The sequence below is a fragment of the Rhamphochromis sp. 'chilingali' genome (genome assembly GCF_963969265.1).
Source record: "Rhamphochromis sp. 'chilingali' genome assembly, chromosome: 2".
Classification (NCBI taxonomy): Eukaryota; Metazoa; Chordata; class Actinopteri; order Cichliformes; family Cichlidae; genus Rhamphochromis; species Rhamphochromis sp. 'chilingali'.
In genome coordinates this window covers 2268300-2291590 of record NC_137930.1, presented here as the reverse complement: position 1 = coordinate 2291590, position 23291 = coordinate 2268300, and the positions used below count along the sequence as shown (strand labels likewise).

The following is a 23291-nucleotide window of genomic DNA, read 5'->3' as shown; positions in this document are numbered from 1 at the left end:
TATTTTAAGTACATCCTATAAACCTTTTATTCCAAAATATTGCGATACAGGATACAATTTTTTTAAAACAAGAACTTTGTTAAACAAACAATGAGTTTACAACACACACACAGATGAAGTATACAAGAGAATAGAACATGAATACAAATAACCAGGGGTAAAAAAACGATTCACAAAAAATTCACATATATGTTGTGTTTTGAGAGACTTTTTGCTGGTGGAGTCTGATATTGATTTTATGTACAATTCAACATCCTTAAAATAACATTGGAGGCGGGGTGAGTGAGGGGCGGGGATTTGGCCTGGACGCTCTGTTTAGAGCAGAGATGGGCAACGCGTTACTGTAATCTGATTACTTTTTTCAAGTAACGAGTAAAGTAAGGGATTACTATTACAAAATCGGTAATTACATTACCGTTACTTTTCCGTAGGAACGCTGCGTTACTAAAACCGTCGTTTTTTTGCGAGAATGTCTCATGACAGTGACGTAAGCGAGTGCGACGTTCGTGACAACAGCTGTGTGCAGATCAACAATGGATCATATGTCGAGTGCGGCAGAGAGTATGAGCGTGCAGAGAATGTTGCATATAATTAAATTTTTGCTTGATGCATAAAGTTAAAAGATTAAAACTAATAAAACAAGTTTTAAAAAGAGACTTTTCCATTTGATTACATTTTGTATGATGGATTATGCAGAAAAAGTAGAATTGGGCTGAAAGATCTATCGCTTCATTACCTATTCAGGTTGTAAATCGTGTTTTTAAAAAGTAACTAAGTAATTAATTACTTTTGAAAATAAGTAATCAGTAAAGTAATGGGATTACCTTTTTGAGGAAGTAATCAGTAATTGGTTACTGATTACTTTTTTCAAGTAACTTGACCAACACTGGTTTAGAGCTAATAAAACATTGGGGACATGAAGGCTTCTTGCCTTCATTTGTGGAATGAAGGCAAGAGTGCTTTCTGGCACTCCAGATAAAGAACAGAATATGTAGAAAATACAATAATGAGAAAAACTAAAATATTAACGTCAACGCCCACGGATCCTGACAGTTATCTTCCTGTTTTATTCCGAGTTGTGTTTCCTCTTCAGGATGATTCTAATCAGTCTTGTTGTTCCTCCAGTTGTGTCACCACACTGCGCAGTTTATCCAGCAGCACTGCACAGGAGAAAATATCAAGACTGTAATAATGAACAGAAACTTCAGTCTCACCGTGACAGTAATCACATGTACTCAGTCACAGAGTAACTGAACTCACCTCCAGCTGATGGCCTCTGGAAGCAGTCGTAGGCCCGGCACTCGTTGATCAGCTGTCCCAGTTCTGCAGGACAGTCATCAGGAAGCGGCTCTTGATACTTCTCTTCATACACCTTCTGATAAATTTTTTCATCTGAAAAACCTACGAGACATTTGAAGACACGTCAGGAGGAGAAGTCGATGGAGAGGACTCCAAATCTTAGTTTAAATCTGCAGTGAGTGTAGTTTAGACACAAACCTTCAAAAGGATTCTTACAGGTTACAATTTCCCACAGGATGATTCCAAAACTGAAACAAGTTCAAAAGGAAATTTGATCATTTGACAAACCACAGCAGGTCTGAAATCAGTAAAGTGTTCTGAGGTCAGCCAGGAGCTGTTTTCACACAAACCCCCAACCAGAGGAGTCTCGCTCCGATGGCACATGTAAGTCACTTCTACATCAGCTTCACTTTCAGACCCACAAGCTAAGTCCATCTTTTAGAAAGTTTATGATTGAGGGCCTTTGAGCACACCTCTGTGGACCCACAGCCGTGGGGTCTCACCTGTACATCTCCCACTCTTTGCAGTAGCTGAAGCTGGCGTCGTGGAACTTCTCGGGACAGTGGTAGCACAGCGACCTCACGGCTCTGTCCTCCGTCTGCCTTTTCAGAGACGTCTCTGTTTTCGACAGCCTGAAACCTCCCAGCTGGAAACGACAACCAAACCGTCACATGAAGCAAATATGTTCAGCTGCAAGGAATCCCAGCATGCATTGCCTTCAGTACCTTGACGGTGTAGTCTTTAGTCACCAGGAACTTGCTGCTGTTGATGGACCCGTGAACCCTCCATTTTTCCTCTGTGTTGTGCAGTCTAAGATACGACAGGTAAAGTCATCATCACCAACATGACTCTATGAACGACACGGTCACTGTGAAGCTGCCCAACTCTAAAGAAGATGCAATGATTTGCAGACCTCAAACTTTACTCACAGAACTCAGAAAACATATCGAAGGTTTCAGCTGAGAAACTTTACAATGCAAAGAAAAAGTATTGGCTCCTTTTGAACTTGAGGGCAGGAACATATCTCCTAAAAGTCGGGCCGTGTTTCCCGCTGTGTAGAGTTCCTCTTCTTTTAACAACAGCCTGTAACTTTGTGTGAACTGAGGCTGCCGTACTTCTGGGAGAGGAACACTCCCGGGTCTCCTTCGTTCTGTGTTTGGTTTCACGATGCTCCAGATGTTCTCAGCTGGTAGGCCGCGTCGCCACCTGCACTCTTCTACTGAGAAGCCGTGCTGTTGGAACGGATGCAGTCTGTGGTTCAGCATCATCCTGCAGAAACATAAAGGCCTTCCCTGGACGGAGCATATGTTGCTCTAAAGCCTGTATATACCTTTCAGCATTGATGGAGCCTCTCCAGATGTGCCAGCTGCCAGTTTCGTTGATACGATCCCCAACCCATCAGAGACTTTGAACGAAGCACTGATAACGAGCGGGATGGTCCCTCGCCTCTTCATTAACCCGATTAGGTGCAAAATGTTCCTCCATCTTTTCCTCGTAGCACCACTTACTGTTCCAGCCTCCAACTTTTTCTGTGTGCTGTTGTAGATAAAATAACTCTGACCCTGATGAGATCTGCAGATCGTTGCCTTCTGTCTTCATTTACATTTTACACAGGGTCCCAACTTGTTTGGAGTTTAGGTTAGAATCTGTAATAAAGCAGACACACTGACCGATAGAGTCCTCGTGCTGCATCCAAACACATGTGAGCTTTCCTGATCCAGGTCAGAGTGAGGTCAGAGTCCAGAACCTGGCGAAGACTTCCTTTCTCACAGTACTCCATGATGATGAAGAACTGAGGCTTGGGTCCTACAGGCAGGCACAAGGACAAGTTATTACAGGTTTGTCACTGAGTGTATTTATCTGTGATGTTTTCACGTATTTATATGTGGGGATAGCGTGTAACAGACACTCTGGTCCACCGTGAGGATCCCCCCCCCCCCCCCCGACGTGGACACGCAGACCTCTGTGTTCACGCGCTCACCGTTCTCATCCTGGATGCAGATTCCAAACATTCGCAGGATGTTGGGCGACTCAAACTGCTTCATGGTGTCGACTTCCTTGTTGAAAATAGACTTCACGTCTCTGGATGTGGAGAAAATGTTTGATGGCAGTGAATACAGCAGGACACAGAGAGCACTGGGAGCCTGAGCTGGAACAGCATATAAGTGAATGTGTGTGTTATTTTCTAATGGGAAGGACTATTTTCCTGTGTTTCTTCCCAGTATGGGGCTGAACTGTGGCACTGACCGTGCACTGGTGTTCATGGGGTCGAGGTATCTCTTGATGGCCACTGGGAATCCCTGATATTCTCCTTTGTAGAGCTCGCAGCTCGCTGTTGTCTTGAAGGGCTTTTTGGGATGTTGATACTTCAGTTCATCTGGTTTAATCTGTCGCACAGCCACGCTGCTGAAACTGGGCTTATTCACTGTGAACAAAGAAGATAAAGACTCCAATGATAAATCCCACTTTCTCAACATAAGATGTGTGTTTTGTCAGTAAGTCACCATTCACAGACTTGTTTATGACACAACTCTGCGCAGGGCCGCTCAGCGATGTCGTACTCACACATCTGCACCACTTTGTCCAGCTGTCTCAGTATGGTGTTGGTTTTCTCCTGCTGCTCTTTCATGTAGTCCATCAGCACTGAAGAACAGAGAGAAACACAAACTCTGAGTCTGGTCCAAACGCTCTAACAGGATTTATTCTAAGTGTGGAAACACTGAGAGGAACAGAATCCGCTTTGGTGAACCAGGATCAAAACACTAAAGAGCTCTGCTTGAACGTCTCTAAAGACAAATTCAGTTTCTCCTCACATTTGGTCATCTCCGTGTCGTCCTCCTTCCCGTCCATTTCGTCTTCTGTCTCTCTCTGTCTAAACACCTCGTACAGCATCTTGCTCTGTTCTGATTGCAGAGCTAGACACAGGGCCTGGTAAGCATCGTTGAGCCGCTCGCTCACCGTATCAAACTCTTCTCCGTGGCTGCCCGATTTCAGGATGCGCTCCACCAAGTTGGCTGCCGTGTATTTTTCAATTAGCCTCTGTGTTGACTCCAGAGTTAGGATCAGCTCCTCGACGGCTTTCTTTACCTCTGGAGAGAACTCTGTGATGGACTTCACCACATCCTCGAGGGCTTTGACTCGGACCGAAATCCGCTGGCAGCGCTTTTTGTTGGCCTTCACCTTTTTAGCCAGCTTGTAGATGTTTGTGGCAGCAGAAAAGAAGGGCTTTACTGTTTCCATGATGAGCTGAAGAGACAGAGAGGACAGTTTATAACAGGAAAAATGCAACAAATCAAAGCACATCCATCAATGCTTCAATGCTCAGGAGGCGTCCTACTGAACTCAACTGGCTTCTGTTAATGTGAAAGAGTCGTGTCTCTGCTCTGAGCTGCTCAGAGCTCCTCACCCACTTAGTCCTGCAGACCCCTCACCAACCCATCTGTCTCCAGCTCCACTCTCTCCTCACTTGTGAAAAGGAAAGATACTTTTGAGTCAAACTCGTAGCTGAAAGCCTGGGACCAAAGCCAGCAACTATGACAATATTACATGGTGTGTAACCAAGTAGGTTTTTAGTCCTTCCTCTCACGTCTCAGTAAGTCTTAGTTTGTTGCTCCTTCATCTTTGGCATCACGCCTTCATGTCTTTGCAGCTACCTCTCAAAGACAAATCAAGACCTTGGATTACTCTCCAGTGTTGATCCACACACAAAGACCACACAGATTTGGCTTTTGTGGACTCGCTACATCATGAATTTATCTGTTTGGCTCGTTTGGCTCTCAGCGAAGGCGGTCGCACTTTTTCTCCTCTCCTCCTTCCCCTTATCTTCCCTGCTTAGCCTCTTGTGTCCTTGTCTTGTCTCGTGTGCATTAGTTTCCCTGGAACAGTCTGTCACTGTCGTTCTCTAAAACCTAAAAGAATTATGGATTTGATCAACTGTTCTCTGAATGCTATTGACACCCTTTTCTCAACGAGAAGTCTGGGCTCGGGAGAGCCTGAGTGCCCTGGAGGGACTTTCCCTGCCGGATACACGATGGATGGGTGGCAGACCTGGAGGATCTTGTGTCTGGCGGGACTGTCGATCGAGGACGCTGAAGATATCTACCTATTCGGAACCATGATAACAGGGTTCTTGTTGATCGGAGCTGGCTTGGCCCTGACCTATCGGAGAAATAAGAGAGCGGAACCGGCTGTTCAAACCCCCCCAAGGCTGCCCGCTGGGATTGAAGCGATGGGACGAGGCGCGACCTCTCACAACGAACCCAGCATGGGTAACACCTTGGAGACGCTTACAGCTGCCGTTAAGACTCAAAATAACACCATTGAGCGTTTGATGGGATACATCAAAGAGAGGCCTGCTCAAAATGAGACCCTTGAGCGAAAGTTGGATCACATCGCAGAACGGCTCACTGCAGTTGTGAGGTCTCAGAATCACAAGAATGACAACACCACGGACCAGAAGTTTGATACCATCATGGGGAGGCTCGCAGCTCTACAACGGGAGATTGAGAGACCAGTGTCAGAGTGTTAAAGAGTAGCTTGAAATTCTCAGCTGCTCACATAAAAGAAAAATCAACAACATCAACATGCGGACACCACGGCGCCAGCTGCTCAGGCCCAAGGCTGGAGCCGAACAACAACTCCCTGATAACGTCTGTGTGATGACTATTCTTCCCATCCCATGCAAGGCCACCTGGGTTGGCTAGCAGACTGTTTAATTAGCCTGATAGGGCGAAGGACACTGTCTCAGCTGAACTATGGACACGCACACACACACACTTACACTGATAAGCACTCACATATCCCCCCTCCCCTTCCAATGCCTTCGATGCTTGTTGCCTCCTGGGAACACGAGGCGGGTCTGAGCCCGCGCTGGAGAGTCGGCGCAGTGGCAGGATGGCTGCTGTGTTGCCTGGGTGAACTCCTTACCCCCTACCCAACCCTGTTGCTGGTCACGTGCTCCATAATGTTGTACTGTGGACATTTATGTGCTTTTCTGTGCAGAGGAGTTATTTTGTTTCCTGTTCTCATGCTGTCCTCCTATAGCCCAGCATGAGCAGAGGTCTCTTTTTTTCCTCTTGTACTTTCCCATTGTAGCGCAGCTGGACTGGCCATCGGGTATGCCCGAGGTTTCTGGCATCTGCCCGGTGGGCCGCTGGCGATTTTTTGTTTTTATGGGCCGATCGATTTTTTTTTGGAAGGGTATAAATAATGAAAGGTGTTGGATTGGCCAATTGGTCATGATCGACTCTGGGCTGGACCAATTACAGCCGAGGAGGTCGGATGCACCCTCCCCCTTGTTTAGCAATCTTATAGACAAACTAAAGAAAATGGAGAACAAAAAAAGGAAAGGAGGTGCAGAAAAAATTAGGGCCAAAAAGAAACAAGCCCTTCAGGCAGACGCTGCCAAATGTGTAAAAATAACTGAATTGTTTGGCGGTAGCTATGGCATAGCTTCCACAGATTTAGCAACATCAGCAAGTGGTGGAGGCCAGCAGGTGGATAAGGGAAAGGGGAGGCAAGAGGAGGAGAGACCGAGGCGGCCGCCGGTCATAGTGGCAGAGGAACTGAACTTCAGGTAAGAAGTTATGACCTGGGCCCTGTTTCAGGAAGCCGGTTTAGTGCAAACTCTGAGTAAGTATACCCTGAGTTAACGGAAACTCTGGGTTTTCGGTTTCACAAAGCGAGTTTAGATTAATTCTGAGTGAGTTACTATGACGACACACTCCATGAAGTAAACCTGCCCCCTAGCAGGTTTACTTCAACTAACCCTGACTGTCTCCGCCTCTTTGTCAGAAACCTGACAGTAGGAAGTGTCAGACATGGCGTGCCCCTTCCTTGAAGAGCCAGTAGATGTTGAAGCCCAAATTCTCCGCAGAGCTCTCCGCCGGGAGAGAGTGATCAGAGCGCGTTTGGACATTTTATCATTTCCTGATGATTTCCTGTGTGAACGTTACCGTTTTTCAGCACAATCTATAATTTATTTGAATAACATCCTCAGGCCTAATATTGCTCATGTGACACATCGCGGACATCCTCTCAGTTCTGTACATATTATTTGTATCGCACTTCGGTTTCTTGCAAACGGGAGCTTTCTGTATAATATCGATGACGCTGAGCACGTTTCCAAGGCTACCGTCTGTCGGGCAGTCAGGAATGTTACAGTTGCACTGAAACGTCTCCTGTACTCGTTTGTGGTGTTCCCCGGTCATAGACCCACAAGATTTATCAAAGAGGGATGCCACAAAATTGCAGGTATCAGGATGACCAAAACTTAATTCATGATGTGGTGATATTTGAACTACTACTTAAATTTTACATTTATTTTCACGGTTCCCAGGCGTGATTGGCTGTATAGATGGCACTCACATTCCAATCATTGCTCCTTCAGTAAATGAAGGAGACTATGTGAACAGGAAGTCTTTCCACAGCATTAATGTACAGGTACATAGTTCCCTGTAGCATTTCAAACTAACAAATTATTTCATTATAGTAATGGATGCTAATTTGTGTTCTCTGCACTGTGAAGATCATATGTGATGCTGCCAACATTATCACAAATGTGGAAGCCAAGTGGCCAGGCTCTGTGAGTGGTGGTGGTGGAGGACCTCCACCTGTTTTTCGGGCCTCCGCTTTTTTTCTGTTGGCTATAACGGGTCACATTTGAGCATACAGAGTAAGCAAATATGTACTTGTAATGTGCTCAGATAATTTCAATAAGTGCTTACAGAGGGGAAATTAATGTAGCCTCTAACTGCAATTGATTTACATCGGACAAACAGACCAAGCACTATGGCTCATAATACAATTACACCTTACCTGTTTGGACTATATTTTTATATTTCATTTTTACTTGCTGCCAGGAACGTTTGGGGCCTGTTGGGTTGCACCTGCGCTCACACCACATCACAAAATAAAATGTATAAAATAAAAAATAAAATAAAATATAATAAAATAACGTGTTAAATGGGTGGAAATCCCTCGATCAATGTTTAAATTAACACTCACGCATTGACTCTGTCGGCTATGTTTTGCCATGCATGCTCCCTTTCTTTTGCAGCTGAGCCTGTGTTACTTTTTTCCGCGGAATTTGCATGTTATCGGCATATGCTGCCATCAGAATTTCGGCCTCAAGTGCTGTAAAATACATTGACCGCGCCTTCTTTCCCTCCGTCTCCATGGTGACTCGCTTAATCTGTGCTCCGCTTATCAGGGCTTTATGTATCCTCGTGCGCGCGCTTAATTTGGGGTTAAAGCAACTCCGCGTTGACTGAACTAATTGTTATCAGCCTTTCTGAAACCGAATATTCCGAGTTGGACAGTTCGGGGTTACTCAACCCTGAGTATCGTTTTTCACTCTGAGTTTTCTAAACCGGCTTCCTGAAATAGGGCCCTGCTGTCTATCTGTGTCAGATATAAACCAAGTTTAGTTGTAGTTTGTTTTCGTTGTGCTGACTTTTTACAGTCGCTTAGAATAACTGGTACTGCTACTAGCTAGCATGACGGAGTTTATATACTGCTGGGCGGGTGCTATGAAGTTACTGATAGTAAATTTTATTTTATGCTTAAGGTTAGTTTCTCAAACTCTTCAAAATCTTAACAAATTGTGCCAATCCTTACATGTTGCACCAGGCTGATTTATCAAAAGTGGAGAAGTCTATGGAGAGATGGAGAGATGACTTTATGTCATCCATGAGGGATGCATTTGACATATGTTTCACATATTATAGCCCAACAAGTTACTCATAGCAATTTAAATACGAGCAATCACTATTGCAGTTAATAATACAACAGCTTCTTGCCATTTTTTGTGTTTCTTTTTATCGCTGTGTAACTGAGTTCAATTGAAAGCCTGCGTGTGCTAGTACCTCTTGCCACAAGTTCCCAGAATCCTTTGCGGTTTTACCCCTGAATGACGTCACATTTTTGGTGGGCCGGTCTCTAGTCAAAATGCCCGGGCTGATTTTTTGTCCCAGTCCAGCCCTGCATTGTAGTGTACATTTCAGTGGTTTTCTGTAATGCAACCATTCTCTGACTTGTATCCCCATGTGATGTCTGTGTTGTGTGTGTAAGGTCGGGGGGGCGGGTTCATTCCACTGCAGGGCAACCTGCCACTGCATGTGGTGAATAAACTTTGAACTTGAACTTGTAAATTTATAGGCTGCAGCAGAAATGTCCTTATATCCCAGGTTTCTGTGGCCCGGAGGCCTGGGTACTTTTACCTTTTTAAAATGTAATTATTTTTGTGATAAAATAAGCATTTTATAGTCTAAAAAACTAATAACAGGGACATATTAGGGTTTTTAAGAGTGTGGAGAGGGTTTTTATGGCTTACAAATAATAAAATTAACATATGGTTTCTACTTGATGGATTTTCACCTGTCGCGGGGTCCCAGAGGTTTTATCTGTAATGTGTTTACTTGGTAAGTAGAGTTTAGTGAACAGGATTTACAAAGGGGTTATAAAGAAATGACCTTAGTTTTTTTACAATGACTGTGTTATTTCACCTACATTATAACCACCCTGGTTCTTTTTGGCGGATTAAAATATCTTTACAGAACTGTTGTTAGACTTGCTGCAGTTTCTGCAGCCCTCTTGGCCACGTCTCTCTTAAGAAAGACATTTTAATGTCAGTGAGACTTTACAGACTTTAACTGGATAAATAAACACATTTAAAAGTGACTTTGCCAAACACTGATTGCAGCGTCTGCTCACAGGAATAATGTTTGGAGCTCAGATGAACTGATATCATTCATGAGGGAAACATTCAGAGCTCAACTGGTAATGTGGCATACCGGGCACCTAACAGCATCCCGTTGGTTCATTTTCATTACTGACACTGGATTGTCCTATGAAATCTCTTTTATGTGACAGACCCCACCCCTAACTTCGCTGTGCACTCACTCGCAAAAGAAGTGGCGAAAAGATGGAGCTGATAATCTGAGAGAAAACAATAGAAACTAAAAATAGATGCTGAGAATGTGTGGAATGAATGACAGGTTAGCGGCCGTTAGCTGCTGCACCGCGATCAGCAGGAAAAGAAACAACCAGTAACAGCTGGCAACAACCAGTAACCGGGCCTCCCAGTCACAGCAGGCTGTAGCTGCTCCAGCTGTGGAGAAGTGAGGAAGAGGCGAGGGAGGTGAAAGTAACGTGGTGAGCAAACAGAATGAAGTGTGTAAAACACAGTCAGGAGTCGAACCCTCAACCTTCAGCTCCACAGGCGAGCAGCGTTAAGACGTCAGCATCCAGCTGCTGGTTTGTTACGTCACCCTGTGCCACGTGGAGCAAAAACACCAGCGCGGATTTTTTTGTCCCAGTTCAGCTCGGAATACATCGCATATTAAAGGCCAACAAGCCACTTTCTGCGGTTTAAATACGGACAAACGCTTTTTCACCAAACACGAGCTTTCTGGCTTCGTGCTTTCCTCTGTTTCACTGAGAGAGGCTGAAACAAACAAACAGCAAAACGCCATAATCCGGGGAGTACTGTCCAAAAACAGACCAGCTGTGAGCAAAGAGCAGAAAAATGCAGAAAAACCGTTTACCTCTGAGTTAAAGTTGCTCTTCTTCACAGGAGTTTGCTGTCAGAGCACCACAAGAAAACGAAAGTAGCTCCTGCTTCCTGTTTATGTCTCCCAGCTAAGCGACCGTGGTTAACACGCCTGCATGAGTCACTATGTCCCAGAAGCAGCACACTGCACAGCCACACCCGAGCCCGGCACTTAAACGTCTTCATGAAAAGACACCAGAGGGATTTCTGTTGTTACTATTAAACAAAATGACCTCAACAGACAAAAAGCTTTTTATTTCATGCAAACCTCGCCTGCCTCCAGGAGTCACTTGAGTTAAGTAGAGGATACTCAGGGCAGCCTGCTGGCTTTCCTGAGCCTGCCAGGACAAACCTGAAAGGTTGAATAATATAACACAATAACAGTCGCATCAAGGTGCTTCGTACTGTAAGGTCGACTCTACAATAATACATACACAGAAAGTAGCTCACAAGCCTCCATTGCACTGGAGATTTGCATACTTTGATGAGCATACTTTTTTTTACCATGTTGTGCAAAGCAATGACCAGTAGGACAAAGCACATATTGTCCTCTAGTATAATGAGGAGGGAGAATCAATGTTCAGGAAGATCCAGGGTTAGAAGATATAGAAAATATTGTCAATATTTAGAGCACATGCTACCCTTTCTCTGAAAAAGCACATCAGCCACCTGCAGAAGTGGAAGAAGGCTATGAAGTGAAGAAAAGTGATGAAGAATCTGAACTATGTTCAAGTAGGTTCTCAGGCATCCAGGACATGGTAGTCTGAGGATCTTGGAGAGAAAGTGATAAGATAAGATAAGATAAGATAACCTTTATTAGTCCCACACGTGGGAAATTTGTTTTGTCACAGCAGGAAGTGGACAGTGCAAAAGTTATGACGCAAAAATTAGAATACAATAAGAATAAATACAGTACACAACTGTACAGAATAGAATAAAATAAAATACTATATACAGTAGAATAAAATAAAATAAATATACAATAAGATAAAAATAGAATACGAATGCTATATACAACTGAGTAAAAATACAACGATGACAGAAAGGATTATTGCACTTAGTATTATTGCATATGTATGGATGTGTGTGCTTGATCAGTTAAAGTCTTTATTATGGAGTCTGACAGCAGTGGGGAGGAAAGACCTGCGAAATCTCTCCGTCCCACACCGTGGGTGCCGCAGTCTCCCACTGAAGGAGCTGCTCAGTGCTGTCACAGTCTGCTGCATGGGGTGGGAGATGTTGTCCAACAGGGATGACAGCTTAGCCGCCGTTCTCCTGTCACTCACCACCTCCACTGGGTCCAGAGGGCATCCTAGAACAGAGCTGGCCCTTCGGATCACCCTGTTCAGTCTCTTCCTGTCCCCAGCAGAGATGCTGCCGCCCCAGCAGACCACACCATAAAAGATAGCAGAAGCCACCACAGAGTCATAGAAGGTCTTCAGGAGTGGGCCCTCCACTCCAAACGACCTGAGTCTCCGCAGCAGGTACAGCCTGCTCTGCCCTTTCCTGTAGAGGGCGTCTGAGTTATGAGTCCAGTCCAGTCTTTTGTTCAGATGAACACCAAGGTACCTGTAGCTGTCCACAGCCTCAATGTCCATACCCTGGATGTTCAGTGGTTGCAGTGGAGAATGCTTGTGCCTGCGGAAGTCTACCACCAGTTCCTTGGTTTTACTGGCGTTGATCTGGAGGTAGTTCAGCTGGCACCAGTCCACAAAGTCTTGGGTCAGACCTCTGTACTCCTTGTCGTCCCCATCAGTGATGAGGCCGACTATTGCAGAGTCATCAGAGAACTTCTGCAGGAAGCACTGGGTGGAATTGTGGGAGAAGTCTGCAGTGTAGATGGTGAAGAGGAACGGAGCCAGAACCGTTCCCTGTGGGGCCCCCGTACTGCAGACGACCCTGTCCGACACACAGCCCTGAGTCCTCACATACTGTGGTCGGTCGGTGAGGTAGTCCAGGATCCAGGTAGTGAGGTGATGGTCCACTCCAGAGTTCTCCAGCTTGTCCTTTAGAACCGAGGGAAGAATAGTGTTGAAGGCACTGGAGAAATCAAAGAACATGATTGGGCTTCTTGAAGTTTCTTGAATTTTCAGAATGTGAAACTGAAATAGAAGATGTGTCAGAGGACTACACATCATCCATTTCAATTATGATGAAGACAAAGAATCAAGCAAGAAAGAGGAATCAGCTGAGACAGAGGAATATTTGCAGTAATGTGAGGAAAACTGTCATGGTCCCCGGCCAGCCCAGTGTGGCCACAAGTGTTTGTTGTTTTTCTCTCGCTCTCTCTCTCCTACCTGTCTGCCTGGGCGGAGCTCTGATTGGGCTCCTGCCCTTGGCCCACGCACCTGCAGCTGATCTCGAGCGAATTGCAGTTCTCTGGCTCTTAAGGCTGGGGCTCTGAGCTATTCGTCGCTGGAATATTGAGTAACTCTCGTTTACCTGGATCAGCCCTTTTGTGACTCCTGGACCCCGTGAGTAGGAGAGTGAGCTGAGCTGCTTGCGTGGAGACTGTTTGGATGAGGAGCAGAGCGAGTGCGAAGAAGTGTGTCTCCCCAGCCTATTGATCCCCGGGACCCTCGTGTTTCCCCCCTCCCTTCACGTGTATATAGCGCACCAGTGTGATTAAAAAAGTGTCGTTGAACTGTGCTACCTCAGTCTGCGCCTGAGTCCGTTCCACCCCCGTGACAGAAACACTGATCTGGTCTTCTAACCTTCCCAGTGACAGACGATGCCTGACTCTCTCATGTGCCTCATGAAAGATGATCTAGCACAGTCCAAGCACATGTGCCAGGTCCCATACTCCTTCAGTGGCTTTTCTACTCGAGTACTGAAAGCATTATACACAGTGTATTCTGCTTGTATTCTGCTTTTTAACGTTCACATGCCAATGGATGCATCAGAGACCAAGTTGGTGGTTCAGTAACTTGCCCAAGGACACCTTGGTAAGAACTCCAGACTAGAGCACACAGAGATTGAACCAACAACCATCCAATTAGCAGATGACCTGCTCTACAGCCAACTCGATGACGAACAAGGAGGGACAACAAGAGAGGAAGAAAAATGGACCGAATGCAGCTGTAGGCATATGTGGGTGTGTTGATTCTTACTGCCGTGCATCCAGTAGAGTCGCTACAGCCAGTTTATGACATCCTGAGTCTGGTAGAGAAGTTTTCATGCTGACACAAGATTAATCATAGAAGCACAAAAAGGACATAATTTCTTGATAAAGACACAATAGATGATCGTCGTTCATGACACAAACGTGCTCCCATTTGAGGTGTATGATGTGTGTTGGTGTTGACTTGACTTGAAACACAAGTGGGTGTTCCTCCTGCTGTGATGTAAGATCCTGGTACTGATGTGACTGTATGAGCACCAAGTCCCCTTCAGAGGACTCTGTCCCCTCCAACAGAACATCCAAGTAAACCAGGGAACTTTGAGACAAAAACATGGGCAGCATGTGATGCAGGTCCAGCTGTACATGGAACATGCTCGTGTGCGATGGCAAACCGTCTGTCCTGCAGTCAGGACACGAGTTGTCCCTAACATTGCAGGTTTCCAAAAGAAAACAATCACCTGTAACAGCTTGTTTACTGTATATGACCCTTGGCCTGCAACTGCAGAAAGAATGCTGTCCATGATGGGACCAGTGCAGAGGAATAAACCTGAGCTTCCTCCTGCACTTGGGTCAAATATGGACACGCCTTTGTCCTCATGAAAGTTTGCCTTCACTCAGACTCATGCCCTCCTACCATGCCAAAATATAGAAAACTGTCAGGCAATGAGTTGGAATAAAGTTGAATAAAACCTTGAAACACAGAGATGGATGATATTTTATACTTGTTGCTTCAAAGCAAACGGGGTCATTTTTGAGCCCTGAGGACCACAGGTGTGATTATGTGCTGCCAGTAAAAAACTTGAAGTAGTTTAAAAACAGCTTTCTAAATTAACTTTGACATAAAGCCGTCTGTGACCATCTGTTAAAGCAGCCAACTCTGGTTGTGAAACGATCCTCATGATAACTGATGATTTCATTTATTGTTTACCCGAAAACAAAGAAAAAATTCATTTTTATGAGGTTTTTATCAGATTTAAATTTGAAATGGAATAAAAAAAATGTTTAAAAATGTTTGAATTAAGTTTTAATTAAAAGTGGGGGGAAATCCACTTCATATTAATTAAGTATCAATCAAACCAGATGGGGACATTTTTGTCCCCTGAGGACCACAGGTGTATGGAAATCAGGAGGACATTTTGAGGGTTAAGGCCTTTCTGCATCTGCCTCACTTCTTTTATATACAGTCTATACTTGCAGTGGAGTTTTTTTAGAAGTAAAATACTGTTTCCTTGCAAAATACTACACATAGATACTCTACACGTGTATGTATGAATGCACGTGGAAGTGTAGAGCACCCCTGCATCGTTGCAGATTCAGATTTGGTTCAGAAATGTTTCAGTGAGAGTGAATCTACTCGTTCACACTGACAGATGGGGAAGAAGCTTTTGTCTGGTTTCTGTTTTGGCAGAGCTGTTTGGATTCAGCCACACTGAAGGTCTGATAAACGAGTCAAAAATGTCCCTCCTGTGTCATGCACACACTTCCATGATGGAAAACTGAGGAAGTGTGTGTGCAGCTATGCACAGTTTCTGCTTCCTGGATAAAACTGACTGTTGGGGGCGTGGCCTTTAACTGACAGACAGGAACAGAAAGCAAAGAGGCAGAGCAGCAGGCTGAATAGTCTGCTCCAACAGCAGACTGCCGTGTGAAGAAGAGCAGACTTTACCTGACAGGTAAACCGTCTTTCTCCTGCTTCTCCTCTTTGCTCACAGCTGGTCTTTTTCATTTGATGACTCAGTTAAGACACTCGTTTGAAAATTCACCTAAAAAGTTTCCTGATTTCCTGAGCTTGGTGATTTTTTTGTGTGTGGATCACCTGTGGAGGTTTTCTGAGGTTTTGTGTTTGAGAGGTAGCTGCAGAGGATACACCCATGAGCGGTTATGATGCTGAGACTTTAATTTCAGACTTTTCCTTTGAGAGGAAAGGTGTCAGGTTAGATGGTGGATGAGGACCCCAAATGCAGACTGATGGGCGAGCAGGCATCAACTGAAAATGGCTTTTTATTCTAGGCGAGGTAATCACTGAAGCTGAGGCAGACACATAACAAAGGCTGGGATAACGCTGGTAACAGGGTAGCTACAGAGAAACGTGCTATTAACACAAACAAGCAAACTAGGGAGAAAGGGAACATCAGGGAACAAGACCGGGGAAAGTAAAACTGAACACTTACCAAAATAAAACCGATGGAGCGTTGTCAGTGCGCGGGGAGGCCGGGCAAACATAAAGAAAGAACCGATAAACAGAGCATGGAGGTATAAACTACTGCTTTCTACATCATGTGAACCTTGTCATGGTCCCTGGTTTTGAGCTACTTGGACTTTGATTAGAAAAATCATTTCTCGGTGGGTCTTTTTGAGGCTGATGTCCTCCTCCCTTTGTGTTTCCTTGTATTGTGCGTGTTGGTAATTGTGTTTCATTCACATCCTGTTTCGTAGTTTAGCTTGCAGACTGTCTTCCTGTTGAGAAACTCTGGCTCTGAAGCTGAAGCCGTGTCGCAGGGAATGAGAAGAGAGCCACGAGTGTTCATCAAGAGTTAAAACTAAATGTGGAGAATCACCAGTTAAACACTGACTGATTAAAAGCTGTTAGTGCTGAACAAAAAAAGGTTTAAAAAGGTTTTTATTTTCTATGCATACACAGAGTTAAACAGAAGACAGATTTTTCATCTTTAGTCTCAATGATGAGGGTTTTCTTACATCTGCACAGCTGTTTGACCATTTAGCAACAGCAGGAAGGAAAAACTCTTTTAACAGGAAGAAACCTCCAGCAGAACCAGGCTGAGGGAGGGGCGGGGCCATCTGCTGCGACCGGTTGGGGGAGAAACAGGACAAAAAAACTCTCTTTCCTTGATGAACATTACCCTGAATTCTGCCGTTGCTTTTTACAATTTAACTTCACCAAACATTCAAGCGATCACTTCCTAGGTGAGGGAGCGATGTGTTGCATTTCCTGTTATAAACTGTCCTCTCTGTCTCTTCAGCTCATCATGGACACTTTAGAGCCCATCTGGTCCACCTTCTCAGGGATTTACACCCTGGCTGAAAACGTGAAGGCCAACAAAAAGCGCTGCCAGCGGATTTTGGTCCGAGTCAAAGCCCTCGAGGATGTGGTGAAGTCCATCACAGAGTTCTCTCCAGAGGTAAAGAAAGCCGTCGAGGAGCTGATCCTAACTCTGGAGTCAACACAGAGGCTAATTGAAAAATACACGGCAGCCAACTTGGTGGAGCGCATCCTGAAATCGGGCAGCCACGGAGAAGAGTTTGATACGGTGAGCGAGCGGCTCAACGATGCTTACCAGGCCCTGTGTCTAGCTCTGCAATCAGAACAGAGCAAGATGCTGTACGAGGTGTTTAGACAGAGAGAGACAGAAGACGAAATGGACGGGAAGGAGGACGACACGGAGATGACCAAATGTGAGGAGAAACTGAATTTGTCTTTAGAGACGTTCAAGCAGAGCTCTTTAGTGTTTTGATCCTGGTTCACCAAAGCGGATTCTGTTCCTCTCAGTGTTTCCACACTTAGAATAAATCCTGTTAGAGCGTTTGGACCAGACTCAGAGTTTGTGTTTCTCTCTGTTCTTCAGTGCTGATGGACTACATGAAAGAGCAGCAGGAGAAAACCAACACCATACTGAGACAGCTGGACAAAGTGGTGCAGATGTGTGAGTACGACATCGCTGAGCGGCCCTGCGCAGAGTTGTGTCATAAACAAGTCTGTGAATGGTGACTTACTGACAAAACACACATCTTATGTTGAGAAAGTGGGATTTATCATTGGAGTCTTTATCTTCTTTGTTCACAGTGAATAAGCCCAGTTTCAGCAGCGTGGCTGTGCGACAGATTAAACCAGATGAACTGACGTATCAACATCCCAAAAAGCCCTTCAAGACAACAGCGAGCTGCGAGCTCTACAAAGGAGAATATCAGGGATTCCCAGTGGCCATCAAGAGATACCTCGACCCCATGAACACCAGTGCATGGTCAGTGCCACAGTTCAGCCCCATACTGGGAAGAAACACAGGAAAATAGTCCTTCCCATTAGAAAATAACACACACATTCACTTATATGCTGTTCCAGCTCGGGCTCCCAGTGCTCTCTGTGTCCTGCTGCATTCACTGCCATCAAACATTTTCTCCACATCCAGAGACGTGAAGTCTATTTTCAACAAGGAAGTCGACACCATGAAGCAGTTTGAGTCGCCCAACATCCTGCGAATGTTTGGAATCTGCATCCAGGATGAGAACGGTGAGCGCGTGAACACAGAGGTGCATATTTTTTGGAACGAGCACTTGTATTTGAGCCAAACCTGAAAAATTAACTGCAGTGCATGAAAACGAGAGCGTCAGCCAAGACTTTACACGTAGATAAGAAGGGTTCAAAAAAAGAAAGAAGGACAGATGAAAACAGAAATCCACAGCAGGGGCTAACCCTAAAGTGAAAACAGGAACGGACAGACAATACTAACACATTTCATCAGCTTAGTCGTACCTGGCACAGAAGGAACGGACTTCATAGCTTGCTTGGTCACCAGTGATTTCTTGGCTTGAACCACAGGGTGGGCCATTTAAATGGATACACCGTAATAACATGGGAATGGTTGGTGATATTAAAGTCCTGTTTGTGGCACATTAGTATATGTGAGGGGGCAAACTCCTCAAGATGGGTGGTGACCATGGTGGCCATTTAGAAGTCGGCCATCTTGGATACAACTTTTGTTTTTTCAATAGGAAGAGGGCCATGTGACACCCATCCATCCATCCATCTTCATCCGCTTTATCCGAGGCCGGGTCGCGGGGGCAGCAGCCTAAGCAAAGAGGCCCAGACCTCCCTCTCCCCAGCCACCTCCTCCATCTTATCCGGGGGAATACCAAGGCGTTCCCAGGCCAGCCGAGAGATATAATCTCTCCAGCGTGTCCTGGGTCTGCCCCGGGGCCTCCTCCCGGTGGGACATGCCTGGAACACCTCACCCAGGAGGCGCCCAGGGGACATCCTTGTCAGATGCCCGAACCACCTCAGCTGGCTCCTTTCGATGTGGAGCAGCAGCTGCTCTACTCTGAGCCCCTCCCGGATGGCCGAACTTCTCACCCTATCTCTAAGGGAGAGGCCAGCCACCCTTCGGAGGAAGCTCATTTCTGCAGCTTGTATCCGCGATCTCGTTCTTTTGGTCACTACCCACAGCTCGTGGCCATAGGTGAGGGTAGGGACGTAGATCGACCGGTAAATTGAGAGCTTCACTTTTACACTCAGCTCCCTCTTCACCACGACGGACCGGTGCAGCGTCTGCATCACTGCACCAATCAGTCTGTCGATCTCCGGCTCCCTTCTCCCATCACTCGCGAACAAGACCCCGAGATACTCGAACTCCTCCACTTGGGGCAGGAACTCATCCCCAATCCGGAGTGGGCACTCCACCCTTTTCCGGCTGAGAACCATGGCCTCAGATTTGGAGGTGCTGATCCTCATTCCCGCTGCTTCACACTCGACTGCGAACCGTTCCAGTGCGAGCTGGAGGCCCTCACCCGATGAAGCCAACAGAACCACATCACCTGCAAAAATCAGAGATGAGATTCTGAGGCCACCAAAGCGAAAGCCCTCCGCCACTTGGCTGCGCCAAGCTCTTGCAAAGGTTGTATAGGGAACGAATGGCCCGTAGCAATGGGCCAGACACCCCATACTCCCGCAACACCTCCCACAGGACACCCCGAGGGACACGGTCGAATGCCTTCTCCAAATCCATAAAACACATGTAGACTGGTTGGGCAAACTCCCATGCACCCTCAAGTATCCTCGAGAGGATAAAGAGCTGGTCCAGTGTTCCGCGACCAGGACGAAAATCGCATTGTTCCTCCTGTATCCGAGGTTCGACTAACGGACAAACTCTCCTTTCCAGCACCCTGGCATAGACTTTCCCAGGGAGGCTGAGGAGTGTGATCCCCCTGTAGCCATGTGACACATCCAACTTATTGGAAACCTCAAGGCCACTGGATATTTGAAATTGCTACATGATGATGTGTTTCCCTCTTCATGCACTGAAGCTGGCACATTCCCTGAGTTCTTCCAGCAAGATAGTGCACCACCACATTATGGGTGCCAGGTCCGAGCATTCCTAGATGAACAGTTTCCTGGAAAGTGGATTGGTCGTCGTGGGCCAGTTGAATGGCCCCCAAGGTCTCCCGATCTCACCCCCTTAGACTTTTATCTTTAGGGTCATCTGAAGGCAATTGTCTATGGTGTGAAGATACGAGATGTGCAGCACCTGAAACTACGGATACTGGATGCCTGTGCTGGCATTTCTCCTGCGGTGTTGCTATCAGTATCAACTGAAGCATGCGTGTCCACGTCAGGGGGGGATCCTCACGGTGGACCAGAGTGTCTGTTACACGCTATCCCCACATATAAATACGTGAAAACATCACAGATAAATACACTCAGTGACAAACCTGTAATAACTTGTCCTTGTGCCTGCCTGTAGGACCCAAGCCTCAGTTCTTCATCATCATGGAGTACTGTGAGAAAGGAAGTCTTCGCCAGGTTCTGGACTCTGACCTCACTCTGACCTGGATCAGGAAAGCTCACATGTGTTTGGATGCAGTACGAGGACTCTATCGGTCAGTGTGTCTGCTTTATTACAGATTCTAACCTAAACTCCAAACAAGTTGGGACCCTGTGTAAAATGTAAATGAAGACAGAAGGCAACGATCTGCAGATCTCATCAGGGTCAGAGTTATTTTATCTACAACAGCACACAGAAAAAGTTGGAGGCTGGAACAGTAAGTGGTGCTACGAGGAAAAGATGGAGGAACATTTTGCACCTAATCGGGTTAATGAAGAGGCGAGGGACCATCCCGCTCGTTATCAGTGCTTCGTTCAAAGTCTCTGATGGGTTGGGGATCGTATCAACGAAACTGGCAGCTGGCACATCTGGAGAGGCTCCATCAATGCTGAAAGGTATATACAGGCTTTAGAGCAACATATGCTCCGTCCAGGGAAGGCCTTTATGTTTCTGCAGGATGATGCTGAACCACAGACTGCATCCGTTCCAACAGCACGGCTTCTCAGTAGAAGAGTGCAGGTGGCGACGCGGCCTACCAGCTGAGAACATCTGGAGCATCGTGAAACCAAACAGAACGAAGGAGACCCGGGAGTGTTCCTCTCCCAGAAGTACGGCAGCCTCAGTTCACACAAAGTTACAGGCTGTTGTTAAAAGAAGAGGAACTCTACACAGCGGGAAACACGGCCCGACTTTTAGGAGATCTGTTCCTGCCCTCAAGTTCAAAAGGAGCCAATACTTTTTCTTTGCATTGTAAAGTTTCTCAGCTGAAACCTTCGATATGTTTTCTGAGTTCTGTGAGTAAAGTTTGAGGTCTGCAAATCATTGCATCTTCTTTAGAGTTGGGCAGCTTCACAGTGACCGTGTCGTTCATAGAGTCATGTTGGTGATGATGACTTTACCTGTCGTATCTTAGACTGCACAACACAGAGGAAAAATGGAGGGTTCACGGGTCCATCAACAGCAGCAAGTTCCTGGTGACTAAAGACTACACCGTCAAGGTACTGAAGGCAATGCATGCTGGGATTCCTTGCAGCTGAACATATTTGCTTCATGTGACGGTTTGGTTGTCGTTTCCAGCTGGGAGGTTTCAGGCTGTCGAAAACAGAGACGTCTCTGAAAAGGCAGACGGAGGACAGAGCCGTGAGGTCGCTGTGCTACCACTGTCCCGAGAAGTTCCACGACGCCAGCTTCAGCTACTGCAAAGAGTGGGAGATGTACAGGTGAGACCCCACGGCTGTGGGTCCACAGAGGTGTGCTCAAAGGCCCTCATTCATAAACTTTCTAAAAGATGGACTTAGCTTGTGGGTCTGAAAGTGAAGCTGATGTAGAAGTGACTTACATGTGCCATCGGAGCGAGACTCCTCTGGTTGGGGGTTTGTGTGAAAACAGCTCCTGGCTGACCTCAGAACACTTTACTGATTTCAGACCTGCTGTGGTTTGTCAAATGATCAAATTTCCTTTTGAACTTGTTTCAGTTTTGGAATCATCCTGTGGGAAATTGTAACCTGTAAGAATCCTTTTGAAGGTTTGTGTCTAAACTACACTCACTGCAGATTTAAACTAAGATTTGGAGTCCTCTCCATCGACTTCTCCTCCTGACGTGTCTTCAAATGTCTCGTAGGTTTTTCAGATGAAAAAATTTATCAGAAGGTGTATGAAGAGAAGTATCAAGAGCCGCTTCCTGATGACTGTCCTGCAGAACTGGGACAGCTGATCAACGAGTGCCGGGCCTACGACTGCTTCCAGAGGCCATCAGCTGGAGGTGAGTTCAGTTACTCTGTGACTGAGTACATGTGATTACTGTTTCTGTTCATTATTACAGTCTTGATATTTTCTCCTGTGCAGTGCTGCTGGATAAACTGCGCAGTGTGGTGACACAACTGGAGGAACAACAAGACTGATTAGAATCATCCTGAAGAGGAAACACAACGTGTTGATTTTAACTTTTGTTAAACAAACATTAATCAATACCAAATTCAGGGAGTTGAATGAAAGAGTGCTGCCTCGAAGGCTCATCCTTCGCTCTGTGCTGTGTGTGATCAACCCAAACAGCTGGAAGATTTAGCTTTGTTTGTTCTGCACGTCTCTGAATTTCAACTGTTTCAAAGATAAATGAGTGGAAGTCTGGACGCTTTGCAGTCTTGGAAACATTTTGTTCTTTGTGTTAAAACACTCAAACCACCTTTTTCTGGCAGAACCTCACAAACACCTCAAAGATCCTTCAAACATCTGCGTCACAGCGTATGAAACAAGTCGCTCCAACCTCCTGTGGCGGTGTCAAGTCAGACTTACGTCGCCAGCTCTTCTCACGGCTGTCCTGAACACTGCAGCTCAGATTTCACGTGAAACCAAAGAACGACCTCCCCGCTCAAAGCCGTTCCCTTCATCGCTGTAACGACACCTGTTGAAACAACTTGCAGGAAAATGATTTGGTGCAAAGTGCCAAAAGCTGAACTTGGTTCCATTTGCTAAATGAAAAACACTGGTGCAGCTGCCACCTTTCATTTAAAACATCTCTGCTTTTTAAAATTCATCAACCAAACAATTCCTCAGTCTCACATTAGTCATCTCCAACTCTTTTTCTGCAGATTAAATCGATTCTGCTCATTTCCACCTTAAACATTTGAGGCCAACCATCCAAACCTGCTCGAGCAGCTCTGAATGATTCAAAATAATTACACTGGACCCCGGGGCTGGCCCTCAGACCAGGAAGTCCCGTCTGGTTTGATTATCGGCTAATTTTAATGAGAACATGACAGAAAAGCAG

The 23291-nt window shown here is 45.8% G+C and overlaps 1 protein-coding gene and 1 pseudogene across 2 annotated transcripts; one reads left to right on the top strand and one right to left on the bottom strand.

Annotated features, from left to right (window-relative positions):
• Positions 1-999: 999 nt before the first annotated feature.
• Positions 1000-10914, bottom strand: LOC308391834 (mixed lineage kinase domain-like protein). Its single transcript, XM_080874591.1, has 11 exons — positions 10845-10914; positions 4113-4545; positions 3865-3942; positions 3547-3724; positions 3281-3381; positions 2970-3105; positions 2025-2109; positions 1803-1945; positions 1498-1547; positions 1261-1401; positions 1000-1160 (listed from the first exon to the last, which is right to left on the bottom strand). Exons 2-11 carry the CDS (start codon positions 4537-4539, stop codon positions 1105-1107), a joined length of 1395 nt encoding a protein of 464 aa, XP_080730717.1. The 5' UTR covers positions 4540-4545; positions 10845-10914; the 3' UTR covers positions 1000-1104.
• Positions 10915-15565: 4651 nt separating this feature from the next.
• LOC308388778 (mixed lineage kinase domain-like protein) lies at positions 15566-23195 on the top strand (annotated as a pseudogene). The gene is made up of 11 exons (XR_013974759.1): positions 15566-15643; positions 16952-17384; positions 17555-17632; positions 17773-17950; positions 18116-18216; positions 20444-20579; positions 21438-21522; positions 21602-21744; positions 22000-22049; positions 22146-22286; positions 22370-23195. The product of XR_013974759.1 is annotated as a mixed lineage kinase domain-like protein (transcript).
• The last annotated feature ends 96 nt before the right edge of the window (positions 23196-23291 follow it).

What these genes read in the sequence shown, in the direction of transcription:
- LOC308391834 (XM_080874591.1), bottom strand. Translation starts at nt 4,539, where the DNA reads ATGGAAACAGTAAAGCCCTTCTTTTCTGCTGCCACAAACATCTACAAG. An exon ending in AAAGAGTGGGAGATGTACAG is followed by an intron (nt 1,548 to 1,802) that starts GTGAGACCCCAC and finishes AACTTGTTTCAG; the next exon opens with TTTTGGAATCATCCTGTGGG. An exon ending in CCAGAGGCCATCAGCTGGAG is followed by an intron (nt 1,161 to 1,260) that starts GTGAGTTCAGTT and finishes TCTCCTGTGCAG; the next exon opens with TGCTGCTGGATAAACTGCGC.